Source organism: Rhamphochromis longiceps, linkage group LG11 (assembly GCF_057381845.1).
Source record: "Rhamphochromis longiceps isolate RC_006_pf linkage group LG11, R_longiceps_female_GT1.1, whole genome shotgun sequence".
Taxonomy (NCBI): domain Eukaryota; kingdom Metazoa; phylum Chordata; class Actinopteri; order Cichliformes; family Cichlidae; genus Rhamphochromis; species Rhamphochromis longiceps.
Window position 1 is genome coordinate 14,989,772 of NC_140567.1, and position 20,468 is coordinate 15,010,239.

The window sequence follows — 20,468 nt, forward strand, 5'->3', positions numbered from 1 at the left end:
GGGATTTCAGCTTGATTGTTAGGGATTTCAGGGCACTCAAGGAGTGGTGGAAGAGGTATGAGAACGTTGCCATTCAACGACTCTATCTGGAATCCTTCTGCCTTCCTGCCATACGTTTCGATGACGCCGGAGCATGTTCTGAGATGGTATAAGAGTGGTTTGTTCTCCACACCAAACAGCTCAAAGAACTCTGGCCTGGCTAATGAGCGATTGCTCTGGTCGTCCAGAATTACATAAGCTTTAATGGCTTTGTGTTTTGAATGTTTGGGGTAGACCTTTGCAAGGCAGATCTTAGAGCAAGAACGACCCCACTGGCCGGGGCCACAAACCTCTGTGCAGCTGGTTCTAACATCAGTTACATTAGAGTCATCTTCTCCCTCCCCGCCGTTCTCTTGTGGTGGTGGAGGAGCCTTGGTGAGTTGAGGTTGTGGGCCAGGGTGCATGGCTGCATCATGATAGATGCTTTCACACTCTAAGCATGTCACGGAAGATTTGCAGTCTTTGGCAACATGTGAAGTTGAAGAACAACACTTGAAGCATATTCCTTTCTGTTTTAGAAAGGCCTTCCTGTCATCCATGGACTTGTTTCTGAATGTCCTGCATTTTTTAAGTGGGTGAGGTTTATTGTGCAATGGGCAGTTCTTGTTAGGGTCGCTGTTGATTGTAGAGACATCTGTTTTGTGAACTGCGATAGACTTGTTGGTGTTAAAGCTCTTCATAGGTAATCTTTCTGATTTTGTGGGGTTTGCGCCGTTGCTTTGACGAATAAAGCTGGGGTCATTTCACTTCTTTGCCTCATGACAGACAAAGTTACAAAAGTAACTAAAGGGAGGGAAGCAGCCGTTATTCTCTTCTTTGTACCACGACCCAGATGACACCCACTTCTCCTGGAGCCCATATGGGAGCTTGTCTACTATGGGTCCAATACCTCTGGAAGTGTCTAGATATGACAGCCCAGTGAGGTATCCATCCTCCTTGGCGCCTTGTATCTCCATAAGCAAATCCCCAAGTTCACGTAATCTGATGTGATCTTTGGCTGCAATTTTTGGAAAACTGTCAAGTCTCTGAAACAGTGACTGCTCGATCATTTCAGGGGCACCATAGCAGTCATTCAGCCTCTCCCATGCCTTGCGCAGAGCCAAACCAGCATTATTCACATGCACTGAGCGTATGCATCTTATTTGTTGTCCAGACTCTTTTCCTAACCATTTGGTCATGAGGTCTAATTCTTGTGTTTCTGTAAGTTGAACCTCAGCCACAGCGTTAGTGAATGAGGACCGCCATGCACGGAAATTCTCTGGCTTATCATCAAATTGGTACAGTCCTGACGTAACGAGATCACGTCGCGCCAAATATTGTGCCAGAGGGTCTGGTGGTTGTGACACGCTCATTGGAAGCATATGCCGGGGTGTTTGTGATTGAGCACCTATATACGTGCGAGGGTTTGCTCTTTCGACGTCGGTCTTCAATTCAGCTCTAGTCAGTTTAGACAGGTTTGTTGTGGGTGGATGCGTCCCATTATCCACTTCAGGCTTGGGCTTGCTATTGCTATGTTGGAATTCCGCTAAGCTTACAGGTGGATGCCATGTTCTGAAACTGTCTTGTGATTCTGCATGGTCTACAGATTTAACAGGTGGGACAGATACTGGTGCGAAGGTAGACTGATTCTGATCATTTGAGAGCAACATATTCACTAGTACGTTGCAATCTAAGCCTGTCTTCTGACTCAGATTTCACATTTTCTACATTTCCATGCATTTCTGCTACATCTTCTAACACCTGTGCTTCAGCGATGGCTGCGTCTGCTTCACGATTTAATGTTAGCACTTCCAGCTCTGTATCAATTCTAGCGGCTTCCAACTGATTTTGAGCTTCTCGAGTTTTCCTTTCTGCTTCTCTAGCAGCCTTTTCCAATTTTAATTTAGCCTCCTGGCTAGCATATGATGCTCGTACCTTCTGCTTCAGCTTCTGCTTTAGCTCTGGCGCGAGCCACACTTACAGATGATGCTGATGTCACGTTGCTCCTGGTATTTGATACTGATGACTTGTTGCTTGCTGCCATCACGAACACGTGGGACCATCGAGTGCCGCCTTTTCACTGTAGTGTTCTGTTGCAGAGTGTAGCAACTCTGATCAAACACCAAGCTAAACCTCTGTCAATGAATACACGAGTCCGAGTAGAGTTGACTTTTTACTCAGAATCTTGATTTGACAAGCGGTGAAAACTGTAGTTGAAAAGAAATACAGAATAGAAAAAATGATCGTTTACATAAATATTGCATCACGAAATAACTCAAAATGTGACCTTACACCTTCGTGTTAGCTTTAGCAACAGTAATGATCATCAAAACTGCCTTTTTTAACATGTACAAATCAACCTCCATGAATCACAAACAAAATATAATTTTTAACAAATACCGCTATTTATGCCTTTTTAACACCTTCATCATTAAATATATACATTTACGGCGTTGCCTGAACAATGTTCCCAAGTGGATGGCTGTGGATAAGCCTCAGAGCAAGACCGCATGTCCCTCTCCCTCTTAGAGCAACCAGGAAGAGGAATTAAACAGGAAATGAAGCAATACAGGTAACCCACCAGGAAGTGAGGTTATTAGCAAGTTCACCTTCAAAATTAAAGCTTCTTAACATTTTTAACTCTTTTTACTGTTCTTTTTAACTTAAATACATACAAAAGAATTATTTTAAAGCAAACATTAAAGATAAATAACATAAATGCCTTTGAGGCATCACAACACATATGCTTTCAATTGTGTAATTTAAGTAATCTAGGTAGGTCTTTAGTTAGAGCTACCTAGATAGAGATATAGTGTGTATCTGTGTGCATGAGCGTGTTTGTGGCCTGGGTTCAGCCACCCGAGGTCTGAGGGCCCGCCACCTTCCATCCAGTGTGGTCGGGGAGATTGGCCCCCACACCTGGGGGGGGGGGACTGACAGACATAGACAGAGATACAGGCACACACAGACACAAACATGCATTCCCACCCTCATGCACACACAAATACTCGCAGTGTGAGAAGCGCTTTGCTCTAAATAATTCTGCATGAAACATGAAGTCCCGACTAAATGCAGAGCAGAAAGTAGACACAATGATGGACTTGTGAAGGTTTTTTCCCCGGCAGCTTATTAATGAATGACTGATTGTTAATAGTGGCTCTTTTTCTTTAAAGTAGACCAAATGTCACTGAATATATCTTATTCACACAGCCTCCACTGGTGAAGTAAATTTCCCGGTATACTGAGGTATTTGCTTGTGCTGCTACTTGGATGCACGCACAATGTAAGTTGAACATGGTGATTATAACAATCGTGGTATGTTCACGTCTGCAAATGAGATGTAAAAGTCTGGGAATGCTTTGCCTACTGAACATAACAGCCTCACTCTGAGTGTAAACAGGAGAAATGAATATTTTCATGTTGGCAGCTATGAGGGAAGTGACAGAAATACAAATCCAGCTCTGACTCAGAGAGGGGATTTATTCTCCAGCCACAACCTCCAGGAGTACACGGACACTGTACTCTCGTACATCAGGAACTGTGTTGACAATGTCACCGTCAACAAAAGGGTCAGGGTGTTTCCAAATCAAAAACCCTGGATGAATAGCGAAGTGCAATCCCTCCTAAAAAGCCGCAACACTGCCTTCAAGTCAGGGGACAGGGCTGCGTATAGGGCGGCCAGGGCAGACCTGAGTAGAGGCATCAGGAAAGCTAAGGCTGCCTATAGGAGGAGGATTGAAGATCACTTTGCTGACAACGACCCCAGAAAAATGTGGCAGGGGATCAATCACATTACCAACTACAGAAGCAATAACCAGGCAACATCTAGGACTGATGCCTCACTGGCTGAGGATCTAAACTGTTTCTTTGCCCGCTTTGAGATGACCAGGCCCTCAGCTGCCACACCACTTCCACCCGCCCCCAGCACTGGCACACTAACACTCAGGGAGCATCAAGTGAGGTGTGTTCTAAGGTCAGTGAATCCCAGGAAGGCGGCAGGTCCTGATGGAATACATGGAAAGGTTCTCAGAGCATGTGCTGACAAACTGACCGGAGTCTTCACTAAAATCTTCAACCTTTCCTTGTCATCAAACACCGTCCCGCCCTGCCTCAAAACCTCCACCATCATCCCCATCGCCAAGAAGACAGCTGTGGCCAGCCCAAATGACTACAGGCCTGTTGCACTTACGCCTGTAGTGATGAAGTGCTTTGAGAGACTGGTCTGTCAGCACATCAGGGCCGGTCTGCCTCCCACTCTGGACCCCCACCAATTTGCCTACAGGACAAATCGTTCCACCGAGGACGCTATCACCATAGCGCTCCACACTGCGCTGAGTCACCTGGAGCACCGAGGAAGCTATGTGAGAATGCTCTTTCTGGACTTCAGCTCAGCATTCAATCATATCATCCCGGAGATCCTGGTCCAGAAACTGTCTCACCTGGGACTCTCCACCCCCATCTGCCTCTGGATCAAGGACTTCCTGACAAATAGACCACAGTCTGTCAGACTCGGCCCCCACCGGTCCAGCACCATCACACTCAGCACCGGGTCTCCACAAGGATGTGTTTTGAGTCCCCTCCTGTTTACGCTCTACACATCCGACTGCTCCCCTACCCATCTCTCAAACACCATCATAAAGTTCGCGGATGACACCACAGTGGTTGGACTCATCTCAAGGGGGGATGAGTCGGACTACAGAGATGAGGTCAACAGACTGACTGAGTGGTGTTCAGTTAACAACCTCCAACTGAACACCATGAAAACTAAAGAACTTATCTTGGACTTCAGGAAGGGCAGAGCAGACCCGGCCCCACTTTACATTCACGGGAACTGTGTGGAGAGGGTACGCTCCATGAGGTTTCTGGGCGTGCAGATATCTGATGACCTCTCCTGGACTGCAAATACCACGGCGGTGGTTAAAAAGGCCCAGCAGCGTCTCCACTTTCTGAGAGTGCTCAGGAGGAACAACCTGGAGGAGAGGCTGCTGGTGACATTTTACAGAGCCACCATAGAGAGCATCCTAACGATCACTGGCTGCTCTCTGCCCAGCCTGGAGGTCACTGCAAACTCTCGGTACCTCAGCAGAGCTGGCAATATCATCAAGGATCACTCTCACCCCAGCAACCAACTGTTTGAACTATTACCGTCAGGCCGACGGTACAGGTCACATAAAATCAGGACAAACAGATTCAGGGATAGCTTCTTTCCCAGAGCTATCACCATAGTAAATAAGCACAAAAACAATTGAACCTATTCCATACCGTCACTGTCATTATATTATGCTGCTATTCATACTGTCATTATATTAACGCTGCTATCCTGTATATATTGTACATACTATTGTTTGAGTACTTACGATTGTTTTTTTGTACTTTTTATATTTTACATTTATATTTATTATTGAAACTTGCACCAAGGGAGTGGCACTCCAATTTCGTTGTACTCTGTACAATGACAATAAAGGCTATTCTATTCTATTCTATTCTATTCTATATCAACATCAGTGTGTCTACAGAAAACTCCAGAGTGAGGGTAGAAGTCTTTTCTTTCTCTTATTAGAGGACACATTTGTGCAAAGAGTCTAAAGTAAAGATGCTGTGGAGTCTGTTGTTCATCACTTTGATTCGTAAGTGGATCATTTGTGGGGAAACTTGGCTCGAAACCAATAGAATCTCAACGAGACCAAAGTCCTGACCACTGACGGCTCACCAGCGATCGTCCACCTCAACGGTGTGCAGATCAAACAAGTTCAATAATTTAAATATCTGGGGTCCCTCGTCGAGGAGAAGAAAGTGGCATCATCAGTGGAGATACGCTCCAGAATTGGGCAGGCAGCGCAGCGTTCGCTTCCCTGCACTGGTGCGTTTGGAAGAAGAACAACATCTCATTGGCGACAAAGATCCGCCTTTACCAAACCCTGATCCTGCCCACTCTTCTTTACGGCGCGGAGACGTGGACAATGCTCAAACACGACCTGAGCAAGCTCGAAGTTTTCCAAATGCGTTGCCTTAGATGCGTTCTCGGCGTTTCCCTTCGCGACCGTCATTCGAATGACACCATCCTCACCAGCTGCGGCAGCCAACCGACGATCGGCGACCTAATCCAGCGCCGCCGACTCCGTTGGTTTGGCCACATTTGTCGAATGGACCAGAGCCACTACCCCCATGGCCTACTCTTTGATTTTATGGGACCCCTAACTTCCAAATGTACTTCCTCCATTAAGAGCCTCGGTGTTACTTTTGACAGTGCTTTTAAATTTGATAAACAAATCAGCTCCATAGTCAAGGGATCCTTTTATCATCTACGGATTTTAGCTAAAGTCAAGTCCTACCTGTGCAGGAACGAGCTAGAAAGGGTGGTCCATGCTTTTATTACATCACGGCTGGACTACTGTAACTCCCTTTATGCTGGTTTAGATCGTTTCTGTCTGCATCGCCTCCAACTGGTGCAGAACGCTGCTGCTCGCATGCTGACCGGTTCCAAAAAGAGAGACCACATCACTCCGGTCCTCTGCTCTCTCCACTGGCTCCCAGTTGCTTTTAGAATTGATTTTAAAATTTTACTGCTGGTTTTTAAGGTTCTTAACGGTACTGCACCTCCTTACCTGGCAAAGCTTCTTTGCATTTACTGCCCCAGGAGATCTTTGAGGTCAGCAGACCTGATGCTTTTAGATGTTCCCAGGTACAGATTAAAGACTAGGGGAGAGAGGGCTTTTGCTGTGGCTGCACCCAGACTGTGGAACAGTTTACCTCCTCACATCAGATTCTCCACAAGCCTAGGAACTTTTAAAACTGCTCTTAAAACTCACCTCTTCTCATTGGCTTTTAGCAAGGTTTAACTTACTGTATTAACTTATTGTTTTATCAGTGAGGTGTTTTATGTACTTGTGTTTTATTGTATTTTATATTTGTATTTTATTGTACAGCACTTTGGTCAGTCTTGGTTGTTTTTAAATGTGCTTTATAAATAAACTTGACTTGACTACTCTGGTTGACCTGCCCCACCGATTGGAGGGTGCATCGAAATGCACCAAAAAAGACATGGATGAAACAAATCCAGGATGATTTCAAGGCCCTTCAACTTGACCTCGAGCAGGCAAGAACCATCGCCTTAGATCGAAAAGCGTGGAAGATAATCGTTGGTCAAGCAGGAGAACCTGCGGCACCTACAGCAGCGTACTGGTTGCGCGGCCGACGACCACCGCCGCTCGTCGCCCACTAAACGACAAGAATTGGTTTAAAACTGAGCAGGCTGCTTCTAAGTTCAATATAGTTTTGGACCTAGTGACTTTAAACTGTACTTCCAGTGGGGGAGCTGTCCCCAGGGAGGGGCCGCTTGCCCCTCCCTTTCTTCCCTCCCCATCCTCAGCTGCCTCCCTATTCCCGCTCTACGAATTTGCGTGTCATCCTTGCGCAGGGGCCATGCTAATCTTCTCTGTATCGTATCCAATTTAGCGTACGCGCTTGCCGAAGCAAGCGCGTCCCCTTCTGGCCGCCTGTGCCTCAATTTTATTCTGCAGCCTAGACATCAAAATTACTCACACTCTCACATAACACATAAATATAGGGCCTTGGGGGTGGGCACGTTTTACAGCATCCAGAGGATGGTCGGTGTACTCCAACCCACCTCTGGCGCTGGTGCCCTACCCTCAATTTTAAATGCATTTAGACAATAAGGGTTTTTGGGAGGAGCCGTGCTGCTCTCTGAGAGGAAGCAAGTACCATGCTCTCCTGAGTTTTAAATGCACTTTAGAACAGCACACAGCAACACTACATATGAGCGGGCGTAGGGAGGTTTGAGGTCTTCACTCACCCCGGTTCTGTTAGCCGTCAGGGCTGGGGGGCTGGGAGGAGGTGCTGGCCGTCAGACTGGGGTCTGGAATGCGGGGCCTCCCTGCTACTGCAGATAAGGTGGTCCGCTTGCCTCCACCCCAGAGAGAAGGGTTACATCTCCTGGGTCTAGGTGCGGCTTGCCCCTCTGGGAGCGGGGGTACCTGGACCTGGGATATCAAGGTCAAGGTTCTTTATTTGTCACATGCATAGTTATACAAGTATAACACACAGTGAAATGTAGCCTGACACGCTCCTCGACATGTGCAAAAAAATTGGGGGGGGGGGTGTAGAGGAAAAACATTATATATATATATATATATATGCAGTATATACATTGGGTGAATGTGCAGTAGTAGCAGTAGCTATACTGCTATCTACTATAGTAGATATAGAGTATGTTTGGGGAGTGCGACTGTCTGTGCAGTGTCTATTTGTGTCTGTCTACACGTTGGGTGAGTGCCGAGTATTTGGTTGTGCATATGGGGTGGGAATGCACGTCTGTGTCCGCGTGTGCCTGTTCGTCTGTGTCTATATGTCAGGTTGGGTCTTAGACTCAACCTCTCTGGGTACATCTCAGGCCTTCTAAAGTACGGAGGCCTATCTCCCCTCACCACACTCCCTGCCGGTGGCTGATGCCCTCAGACGTTGGTGTGTTGGTGGTCCTTGTCGTCTGGGCGCTCATGTATGTACCGGCTCACTCCTGGTGGCTGATTGGCGGGGCCGGGCACCTGTGGCCCGGCTGGGATCCTTCCGGGGGGTGGGATGCCCTCAGGCCTCTGGCCTCTGGGCCTGAAGCTCGGTCCTCTCTGGCACAGCTGGCTGCCGGCAGAGCCCGCGGGCACGCCACTGCAACCCCCTCTGGCCTCTGCTCCGTAGCTGCGGGGTGACCTCTCGTTTGGGGCTCTACTCAGCTCTTCCCAGGAGGGTGGCACGGTCCCCCCCCCCCCCTTTGGTGGTCCTCCTCGGGTCCTTGTACTCTGGGGCCTCTGGATATCTGGGGCCTGGATCTCCTCCATACCTGCTTCATACCCTGGAGGACGGGGCTGTGGCTCCCCACACTCCCTAGCAGATCATTACATGGAGAAACCTTTGGAATACAAGCATGTTGATCCACACAGGTATGCACACAGGTGTACACACGGGTATTCACAGACGCGGACTACACCTTTCTTGGCTGCTGCCTCAAAGCACATTGTGCGCTGTCTATCTTGCGTGCTGCACAATACCGTTTAATATTTAGTATCTACTGTTATCTACTGCTAGCTAGTTTATTGTGATGGTGCTGGGTTTTTTTTTTATCATGTTGCTCTTTGTTGTTTGCTTTCTCTTCTGTTTTTTTTTCTCCATACAGGTGATCCAGGTGTTTTGTTTGTTTGTTTGTTTTTTCTTTCTTCCCCCCTTTCTCACCATCTCTTCTCCCCTTTGGTTTTCTTTCTCTCCCTCTCTTTCTTTCATTCTTTCTCCCTGTCCTATCCCCCAGTCATGTCTGTCCCGTTTGTAGCAACCGAAAATAAAATAAATTCATAATTATAATAAAGGTCAATCAAATGGACCAATATGGCAAGGCCATGATGATCCACTTGGTAAAATAAATCCGCTTGGCATCTTTCTTGGCCTTAAGACAACAATTCTGATGGCTAAAGATCCAAATGGGACACAAAAAAAATAAAATAAAATAAAATAAAATAAACTGTACTTCCAGTTTTTGTATTGTGTGTTCTAGATCGAGTTGTTCTTTCATTGATGCCTTTTTTTTGCGCTGTGGTGTATGATACAATACTACCCCTAAGACAGGCTTTGGCAGTGGACTCTGAATTCAACGGGGAGGCAGTGCAACTGTATAAGCAACAGTGTTACATGAGAGTACTTAGATGTTTTTGTCAGAAGCCTTGCTGCAGCATTTTGGACAATCTGCAGACGCTCCAGGGAGTTTTTGTTTAGACATGTAAACAGTGAATTACTGTAGTTTAATTGTGATGAAATGAATGCATGAATAACAATCTCCAGTTCAGTATGAGATACTATAGGGCTCAATTTAGAAATGTTTCTTAAATGATAGAAGCAGGACCGAACCAGAGATTTAACGTTGACATCCAGGGTAAGAGCAGAATCAAAGGTTACCCCAAGGTTCCTGATAGACGATTTCACAAATATTGAAAGAGGACCAACAGCATTCATTAATGAATTGAATTTTGTTGAAGGGAATTTTGTTCGCTCAAATTAAACTTCTCTTTGCTCAAAATAATTTTCTCCTCAAAGTGCAACATTTGCACTTGCAATTTTTAATTAGTGTTTTTTTTTTATTATTTTTAAGTGCGCTCAGAATAGAGGCACAAAAATTATGCCATAGTGTTTGTTACAGAATAAATATATATTCTTAGTGCTTATTTTTTGTTTATATTGTTTTATAGAGGCCAGTGTAGAAAAACGTCACTGAGTTATAATGTGAGCTAAAGGTCACAGAGTACTGTGTAAGACAGGAAACTCTGCACGCTTTGTGCACCGTTGCAAAAGAACAGGTAGACAGGAAGTGAAACTAGGCAGAGGGTACTGCAGAGTTGTTTTGATCGAAACTGTGTGTGACGTATGACAGAACTATATTATATGCATTTGGCTTGTAATGCTTTAGATTTGCTCAGAATTTTGCCTGAGCACATCCCTTTCTGGAAATAATTCTTGAATAAAAATAATAATTATTTTTGACCACACTGAGTCGGGTTTTCTCTGTTCAGTTCAGGGGATAAAAGAATCGGGTTTAATATGTTACTCCAACTTTAATCTGGGCTTCACACAACTCAACTCACAAGGTGGCAAAAACCCAAAAACATTACCCTTGTTGCTGGGTGTAAGTGGAGCCCCCTGGTGGTCTGTGACAAGTTTTGCTTTAGCAATAAACATTTTCTTGTTCTTCATCTCCCACTTAGCGTCTAGTTTCAAAAACATGTAACTTTCTGTATTTAGAAAGTTACATGTTACATTTGTGCTGCTACTTGGATGGACGCACAATCTAGGATGAACATGGTGATCATAACAATCACGCTATGTTCACATCTGCAAATCAGATGTAAAAGTCTGGGAATGCTTTGCCTACTGAACATAACAGCCTCACTCTGAGTCTAAACAGGAGAAATGAATATTTTCATGTTGGCAGCTGTGAGGGAAGTGACAGAAATACAAATCCAGCTCTGACTCAGAGAGGGGATCATATCAACATCAGTGTGTCTACAGAAAACTCCAGAGTGAGGGTAGAAGTCTTTTCTTTATCTTATTAGAGGACACATTTGTGCAAAGAGTCTAAAGTAAAGATGCTGTGGAGTCTGTTGTTCATCACTTTGATTGGTAAGTGGATCATTTGATGTTCCTGCCTGGCACAGTGATGTTTCAATGATCGTTATAAAGAATGGAAAAGTAGTAATTCACTCATTCTTACATCGTTCTCTGAAACTTCACAGAAAGATCAACTCAACAGGATCCAGGTAAGAGTGCATTTCTAATCAGTTTCTTCAGGTTATATCGAAAAGTATGATGGTGCTTCTGTTGTGAATATACTTATTTGTAAAGGAAATAATATCCTATTTCTCAATTCATTTATTTATGCATCACAGTAGACGTCGCATCTGTGGGAAAATGTTTCATGTGGGGATTTTCTGTTGGACCAAAGCAATATTACAAATATCTGTATAAATATGTTATAAATGTAAATTTATATTGAATTCTTTTATTAGGATACATGATCCCTGTGATTATAAACATGCAGTCATTGGTGTGTGGGTGTGAGTGGATTATATTAAACTGGGTCATCCTTCGGGATGTTTTTAGAGTCAAATTATAAAATTTCATTAATTCTGATGAATTTTTATTTGCTAAAGACAGTGTTGGGAAGGTTCTGAACCGTAGTAAAGGGACATCTGGCTAATACATTGGGTTCCGTGTCGGGCTTGTAGCCGAAAAATAGCTTTACTTTGTTGTCTGGGTCAAGTTTGAGACAGAGAGAGGTGTTAAAAGGCTGCTCCAAAGGAACTTATTGTTTCGGAGGAAAACACGAACACAGTGTACAGTAGATAATATTTTGTATTTTAAATACGTAACGGCGGTACATGTATTCCATTACTCCCCAACACTGGCTAACGGCATAACTATTCAACATTAACTGCAATGTAATGTAGTGATGCTGCTTGGGAATAATCTGCATGCGTGTGTGTGTGTGTGTGTGTGTGTGTGTGTGTGTGTGTGTGTGTGTGTGTGTGTGTGTGTGTGTGTGTGTGCAGTAGTGGTTTTTGATATGGTCAAGGCGGCATCATGGCATGGCAAAAAAAGAAGTTGCTCGTACCCATTCTGCCTTGACATCATGCTAGCAAATTTTGGGGATTGCATAGTCACTGACCGTTTTCTATTGCCCATTTCTGAAGTATTATTACCACTGACATTGCTTTTTTTAATTTTTTAACTTTACTTTCTGTTACATCATCAGGATGTAGTCCAGGCTGGGAAACTATCAAACTGGATGACAAAGTGGCATTTCAGTCTTCAGTCTACACAGATAAGAATGGTGTCAAATTCAGTGCTGACAGAGCTTTTGATGGGAATATCTTGATATCTGCTCACACTGCACAAGAGACCAACTCCTGGTGGACAGTTGACTTATTGGGTCTATGGGAAATTTCCTGCATCACAATTTACAACACAAATCAAGACAATGTTGATCTAAGAGGCGCTCACATCCTCATCGGGAACTCATCTGAGAGAAATCCTGCTGACACCACTGAGTAATACCTTCATCTTACTTTGAATCATTCTGTTCTCAGTCAGTCCAATATTTTTAGATGGTGTCCATGAATAATTTCAAGGATTTTAATAACCAAGAACAAAATATTGGAGTTTTTTCTGGTTCTAAAACACTTTGATTATTATGCTTGTAGTGAAATTTGTATGTCACAGTGACTGTAGAGAAACCTCTGTGGTTTGATTTTGCTGATTGAATGTAAATGATAGATGTCACAGCTGATATACTGAGAGGCTGATGATGTACAAGTTAGAAAACACCTGCAAACAAGCAAAACAAAAGCAAATGAGGAAAATATTTTCAACATTTTCTATCACATTAAAGTGAGAAAATGAGAACTGAATAGAGAAAAATGTTGTCAAACATAAAATTCAACCAAACACTTAAATGTCTTTAAATACAGTAACACTGTCATGGTCCTGAGTCTGAGGACTCAGTGTTTTGTGTTTCCTTATGCTTTTGTTCATTCCAAATGTGTATTCTGTTGTGATTTTTGCCATTTGTTAGGTTTCTGTTCCTTGCCTGCCTGCTCCCACTTCTCTGTGTTCCCTCTGTCTGTCCATGGTGTTATTGTGTCTGCTCATGAGTCTGCCTGTCAAGTTCAGTGTCCTGTCTGGTTCTCTGTGTCTGTTAAGTTTCCTGTTTTATTCTGAAAGTTCATGTCTCATGTCAGTGTGTTCAGTTTTACCTCTCCCCTGTCTCGTTAGGTCTTATTTCTCCCAGCTGTGTCCCCCTTCTGTCTCTAACTCCTTGATGACTCCCTCAGTGTATTTAAGCCCAGTGTGTCTTTGTGTCAGCGTCGCGTCGTTAACGTCTGTTCACCCTCACTTGCTGCGTGTTTAGGATTTCCAGTCCTCCTGCATCTCTGTTTAGAGTTTTGTTTGCTTTTGTGAGTTTTATTTTATCTTGATGTTCTGCTCCAGCAATAAAGCTGCATTTTCTGTTTAAACCTCGTGTCCTGAGAATCCTGCATTTTGGGTCCACCACTCCTGCCTGCCTGCCACACAGCCGACCATGACAAACACAGAGAACCCTGTATCAGTTCTATCAGATGAAATAGGAGGTCTAATATGGTGTGATGTGGTTTGGAGTAATAATCACGTATATGTGAAGAATATAAAAATCTTTATTTATTCTCATTTTCCTTTGTTGTTTATTTGTAGGTGTTTTCCTTCTTTCTAAAATGTTCTCAGACAGCAGCTCACATTTATTATCCAGCTGTTCGACTGTCTCCACTGTTTACAGCATGATTTAATCAAACAGAGCCAGAAACTCTTTCTGTACATCTGTCCAACCTTTTGTCTTTGTTTACAGGTGTGCAACAATAAGCACAACTACTAGAGGAGAAAATAAAACATTTAACTGTGAAAATGGAACAAAGTGGGGGCGTTATGTAACTGTAACTGTGTACAAAAACACACCTGGGCTTGTGATTCTGTGTGAGGTGACGATGAAAGGCAGAAAAAAAGGTACAATAAAACATTCTTACCCACTAAGTTAACTGGTCAGTCAGTAGAGTCAATATAAATGTGTAAATGTTGACAGTAAGAATTATGTGCTTGAATCAACGCAGCATGTTAGACACTCAGAAACACTGTTTGGTTTGATGCTTCTAAGTTTCATGTTTTTGATGTTTTTCCTTTTAGAGCCCTTTAAACTGATTAAAGAGAACAAGACATGGGCAGACGCCCGGTACCACTGCAGAGAGGAACACATGGATCTGGTTTCCATCCTTGATAACGAGACCCAGGTCTGGGTTGGGTTGGAGGCTCAGAAGGCTGACACTCCCTTTGTCTGGCTGGGTCTTCAATACATCTGTGGCTTCGACTTCTGGATCTGGGTCAACGATCAGTGTGTATTTTTTGATCAGTGGGCTCCAGATGACACAAGAACAGCAGTCTGTGGCATGAACACTGCCATGAATAAAGGTGGGAACCATTTGTGGTACAAGAAGTCTGTTTATGATAAATATAATTTCATCTGTGCAGTGTAAGAAGATCCATGGGTTGGTTTTGTTTATTCAGTTAGACAGGTGTCAGTAGTGGCTTGTTGGGTTCTAGCAAACTTTCCTCTAATAAATCAAAGGTGATGGGTTCAGGCTCAGTGTAGCAGGAAGATAAACAGTGGAGAAATTAAGAAGAACTTTTCTATTAACACTCAGAAAGATGTTATTGTTTATTTTTAACAATCTTCTACAGCCTATTTAACTGTCTTCACTGCCTCCTTTGTGTGTCGGAAGTTACATTTAGGACAAGCTTCTGCTGCATGTATTTTGATATGATGGTTATGTGAATCAATAATTAGTTATCTTTTCCCTTAATTTAAAACATGATTTATTAATGTCTGTCATGTGTGAACCTGTTGTAAAAATAAAACTGCAAATGGAGCACAAATGTTTGTCAATTCATTTTTTTTCATCTCACCACATCATCACGCCACCTGGTGGATGGGTGATCTGGAGACCCAACTTTGTGAACACAGTAACTCCTTCATTAAGGAAGCTGAGTAGCTGCTGGATCATGGCAAAAGTAAGGACATGCACTTCACTGGCAGTGACTGACTGAGCAGCATCCTCTAACAGCTTTGTGTAGTAAATTTGTTTCTCTCTGCAGTGGTTTTGTCACAGTGCTGCTCTGGATACTGAAGCAGAAAGTTTACAAGTTCAGAGGTGAGCTGGCTGTGAGACAAGGAAACTATCAGGTACTGTCACTCATTCAATTTAGTCTGTGCTCTCTTATATCAAACACTTCATGAAAAAACATCCAGCTTAGTTAACTGGTAATTTTATAGCTGATAAACAAGTGTCCATTCATGACCATCAGTTTACATTTTTATCAGCAGCATCAGTGTTTGAATATTTCCCCGAGTCTTGATCCTAGTTTGCTCATTTCCATGTTTCCTACCCAACAAGTTGTCTCATTAAAAAGGACATTTCTGTCATTTCATTTCACACAGCCAAAGTGCACAGATGTAGTCAGCACTGTGTTACATTGTGTTTTTATTGAAAGTTAAGAAGAACTTGACAAATTTTCTTTCACCTTTATTTTGTCATTGTGTGGATGCCTTAATAGGCATCCACACTATTGAGATCCTGTTTCTCTTTCTTCTTTATTATTATTCCGGGTGTTTCCGTACACTTTTCGCCATGGATCTACTTCCACAATTTTTGTGCTATTTTCACTGTTCAAACTCTAAACTGTTCTGCTCTTTCTGCTAATGCCGGCTATGACTTTTGGTGTTTATTACTATTATACTTTTTAAAATATTACACTTTTTTCCTTTAATTTGTCCCATTGAAATGAATGGGAAACTTCCACAATTCTGCTAAAACTTTCTTGTCTTTGAAACTTAACTACTGCCTCATACTTTCACCTAGAAACTCCATTCAAACTTTAAAATGTTCTCAAATGATTTGTCTATTCCTGTATGATTCAGCTTTTTCAGATCTTCTACCGTTTTAATCTTATCCCTCTTTGAGTTTTCAGTTGCAAAATTGTGATTTTTCAGAAAATACATGCGTTGCTATGGTTGCTATGCAATTAACTCAGAGGGGACAGTGAAACTGTTTGAATTTTCTCTTCATGTCCAAACAACTTCTTGCTACTCGCTCAATTTCCACTCAAGCCCCACAAATTATACATCAAAACGTAGGTATTTTTGCTGGCTTTCAGAAAATGTCCATATCATTGTTGTGGGACTCATAGATATTTTGCAAATCTCCTCAGAGTAACACAAAGTCAGAAAACTCTCCATATAAACTCAATGGAGAGTTTGTTCAAAATCACCGCTGGATTTCTCTAATGAGAGGCATTTTCAAATTGTCATATCTCCTTAACGAAGCAAAGTTAAGACATGAGGCTTGTCCCCGTATATGTTCAGACACTCCTGAGGCTCACAATTCAATAATTTCTTTCTCACCTATTACCGTTCTGAAATGAGTTGGACTTGTTTGAGGGTAGGAAATTTGTCCCTCGCTCAGATTTCATCAGATTTCAAACACTGGAAATGAGGCACTTTTTTCTCTCGTCATATCTTTTTGATGGATTTCCACAGAGCCCTGAAAATTTCCATAACTGTTCACCAAAGCCTGCTGTTTCTTACGGTGAAAGAATGATTTTGATGCTCCATATAGATTTAGAGTTACCAAAGGTTGTTTGAGCGCAAGTCAAGGCAGTTTTTGCTTCGCCTCTACTCAGTTACAGTGTATTACAAGTCATATATCTTTAATAATTTATGTTTTATCTCTGAATTATGAAGACCTGAAGATTCCCCCATCTCTTCTGAATAAAACGATGCCTGAATGACCGTTCTAGCCTCTACGGTTAGGAAATTATGGCCATTTGTTCGAGTGGAATCCTGAATGTCAGAAATACACTGAAGAAAACTCACACCTCTCTCTGTGTCTGTGTCTGTGTGTGTAAGGGCTGACTACTACAGCAGGTGCAGCTAATTTAACTGACCTACATATACCAAGCCCAGACTCTCCACAGCTCCTGTTCCCTTTACTGTCTGTGTATGTGTGTCTGTGTATCAATATTTCTCCTATGTTTAAGTATTACTCCTCAATCATAGTATTTCTGCTAAAACAAAGTACTTCTGCTACATCTCAGTACTTCTGCTAAATCATAGTATTTTTGCTAAATCATAGTATTTTTGCAGAATCATGGTATTTGTGCAAAATCATGGTTTTGAGGCCAAATCATAATATTTCTGTTATTTTATAATATATGTGCTGAATATATTATATGTGCCAAATCATAGTATTTATCCCAAATTATAGTATTTATGCCAAATTACAGTATTTCTGCTAAAAACCAGAAATAGTCCTTTTTAGCAGGAATTTCTGCCAAAACGCAGTATTATTGCCAAATCATAGTATTTGAACCCAATCATAGTATTTCTGCTAAATCATGGTATTTGTGCAAAAACATAGTATGTCTGAAAAACCATAGTATATCTCTTATGTTATAGTATTACTACTAAGGCATAGTACTTGTGCCAAATAATAGTATTTGTTGCACATCATAGTATTGGAACCAAAACATAGTATTTGTCCCAAAGCATCGTATTTGTATGGAGTAATAGTATTTCTTCTAAATCATAGTATTTCAATCAAATCTCAGTAGTTGTGTTAAAATGCAGTATTATTGCCAAATCATAGTATTTGTACCCAATCATAGTATTTTTGCCAAATCGTGGTATTTGCGCCCAATTAATAATTCTGTTATGTTATAGTATTACTACTAAGTCGTAGAATATCTGTTATGTTATAGTGTATCTGCGAAATATAGTATGTGTGCCAAATCATAGTATTTATACCAAATCACAGTATCTGTGCTAAAACATAGTATTTCTGCCATATTGTGGTATTTGTGCAAGAACATTGAACTGTTATGTTATAATATTACTACTAAGTCATAGTATTTCTGCGTTGTTATAGTATTTGTGCTAAAACGTAGTATCTCTGCCAAGTCATAGAATTAATGCAATTTCATAGTTTTTTTAGGAAATCTGTTATGTTATAGTATTACTACTAAGTCATAGTATTTCTGCCAAATCATAGTATTTGTGCCAAAGCATCGTATTTGTATGGAGTCATAGTAGTTCTTCTAAATCATAGTATTTCAATCAAATCTCAGTAGTTGTTGTTAAAACGCAGTATTATTGCCAAATCATAGTATTTGAACCCAATCATAGTATTTTTGCCATGTCATCATATTTGTGCTGAATCATGGCATTTTTGCCAAATCGTGGTATTTGTGCCCAAATAATAATTCTGTTATGTTATAGTATTACTACTAAGTTTTAGAATATCTGTTATGTTATAGTGTATCTGCGGAATATAGTATGTGTGCCAAATCATAGTATTTATACCAAATCACAGTATTTGTGCTAAAACATAGTATTTCTGCCATATTGTGGTATTTGTGCAAGAACATTGAACTGTTATGTTATAGTATTACTACTAAGTCATAGTATTTCTGCGTTGTTATAGTATTTGTAAATAGTGTAAATAGGTCATCTCTTGTGTTGGAGTGCCCTCTTGTGGCGCCTTTTGGGTAGTGCCTTAGTAAACGGGAACCCTGTAAAAAGTGGCATCAGACTGATTTGTAGTGGAGGAATTTGTTGCCAGTTTTCTTAATCTTTAATCTGTATGCATGTTGTAATGCATACCCTGTTCTTAATCATAGAAACCACACCATATCACCTCTCCACATCCTCCTACTGTATGCCATACCTCCCTGTACCATCCATCTGACCGCAATAAACTCCACCTGTGGTAATCTAATCCCTGGATGTCAGCCTCTCCTTCTGACCGAGGATAGTTATAGTATTTGAGCTAAAACATAGTATTTCTTCCAAATCATAGTATTTGTGCCAAAGTATAGTATTTCTTCCAAATCATAGTATAACTGCACAATAAAGGTTCTTGAGCCACATCAGTGGTTGTGCCAAATCTTAGTATTTCTTCTAAATCCTAGTAATTCTGCTCAATGATAGAATTTCTGCTATGCTGTAGTACTTTTTTCTAGATTGTAGTACTTCTGCTAAGTCAAAGTATTTCATGTAAATCATAGTATTTCTACCAAGTCCCAGTGTTTCTGCTAAATCATAAATAATGTTTTAGTACAAATTGTATGATTTGGCAGAACTTTCTGTGTTCCAGCACAAATGCTATGATTTGGCAGGAAAAAAATATTATTTAGTATAAATACTAAGTTTGAGCAGAAATACTATGTTTAAACTTTAAAAAATTCTGCTATTTCTGATGATGTGTGTTATGACTTTTGACCATTGAAATGAATGGAACACATTATCAATGTGGTCACTGATTTTGCATGATGGGCTGAGCTGTGTTTTAGCTCAGTGAGATAAGCATCCGTTCTCAGACTGGGAGGCCTGGGTTCAAATCCAGCTTATGGCAACATTTCTTTCACTTAACAGTTAAACTTTTTTTTAACTCTTTTCAACACAAATTTCATCTTTTTCACCCCTTTTCAGCAAAATTTTCAGTTTTTTAAACCCCTTTTCAGCACAAATCCAAACTTTTTCAGCTCTTTTTCAGCAAAAACCTCTTTTCAGCAGAATTCTGCTCATTCACCTCTTTTCAGCAGAAATTCTGCTGATTGAACTCTTTTCAGCAGAATTTTCACCTCTTTTTTTGCCCAAATTCTGCTTATTCACCTCTTCTGAAAAATTTTCAGCCTTTCCACCTCTTATCAGCACAATTCTCAGCAGCTTCTGCTCATTTCAGCACAATTGTCAATCTCTCCACCTCTTCTTTGTGAGAAAGTGTTTGGCTCAGTGAGCTCCTTTGACCAGGAGGGCCAGGTTCAAATCCTGCTCAGGGCAGCTTTTTTTTTTTTTTTTTTTGTTTCAACTTTTTCAGCTTTTTTCAGCAGACATCTTCAGCGTTAAGGCATCCACACTGCATTTTCGCAGGAAATGCAAATTTTTTCTAGTTTAATTTGCCTTTAAGACCTACAAAATGTAATTTTTCAGGTTTTTTTGTATTTAAAGTTGCTCTTGTCACAAGGCTTAAATTCCAGACAGTTTGGATTAAATTGGCTCCTTTTTATAAACCAACAGTTTTTCTCTCTTTGATCTTGGTGATGTCAGAGGACCTGATCCCAGAGAAGATGAGGGAGGACTACCAGGATGGGGAGAGCCTGACCAGTGTCTCTTTGCACATCTTCAGACAGCGCTGGTGGAACAAGATCTTACTGACAGGCGTGTTAGAGACTGACGGGCAGCAGCATGAAACACAATATCCTCATGCTGCAGTGTTGACTGTTTACAAAGGTGAACACAGACAGGAAGGAAGTGAAGAACC

The 20,468-nt window shown here is 41.7% G+C and overlaps 1 protein-coding gene and 1 non-coding gene across 2 annotated transcripts; one reads left to right on the top strand and one right to left on the bottom strand.

Annotated features, from left to right (window-relative positions):
- The first annotated feature begins 5,978 nt into the window (after positions 1–5,978).
- Positions 5,979–20,350, top strand: LOC146658736 (uncharacterized). The gene is made up of 7 exons (XM_085424161.1): positions 5,979–6,495; positions 12,323–12,617; positions 13,949–14,103; positions 14,281–14,562; positions 15,116–15,162; positions 15,247–15,334; positions 20,225–20,350. Exons 1-6 carry the CDS (start codon positions 5,979–5,981, stop codon positions 15,304–15,306), a joined length of 1,356 nt encoding a protein of 451 aa, XP_085280287.1. The 3' UTR covers positions 15,307–15,334; positions 20,225–20,350.
- LOC146658737 (U6 spliceosomal RNA) lies at positions 7,390–7,498 on the bottom strand. Its single transcript, XR_014913882.1, has one exon. It is a non-coding gene; the product is annotated as a U6 spliceosomal RNA (small nuclear RNA).
- Positions 20,351–20,468: the final 118 nt, after the last annotated feature.

What these genes read in the sequence shown, in the direction of transcription:
- LOC146658736 (XM_085424161.1), top strand. Translation starts at nt 5,979, where the DNA reads ATGCTCAAACACGACCTGAGCAAGCTCGAAGTTTTCCAAATGCGTTGC. An exon ending in TGCTGCTCGCATGCTGACCG is followed by an intron (nt 6,496 to 12,322) that starts GTTCCAAAAAGA and finishes TTACATCATCAG; the next exon opens with GATGTAGTCCAGGCTGGGAA. An exon ending in GCTGCTGGATCATGGCAAAA is followed by an intron (nt 15,163 to 15,246) that starts GTAAGGACATGC and finishes TTCTCTCTGCAG; the next exon opens with TGGTTTTGTCACAGTGCTGC.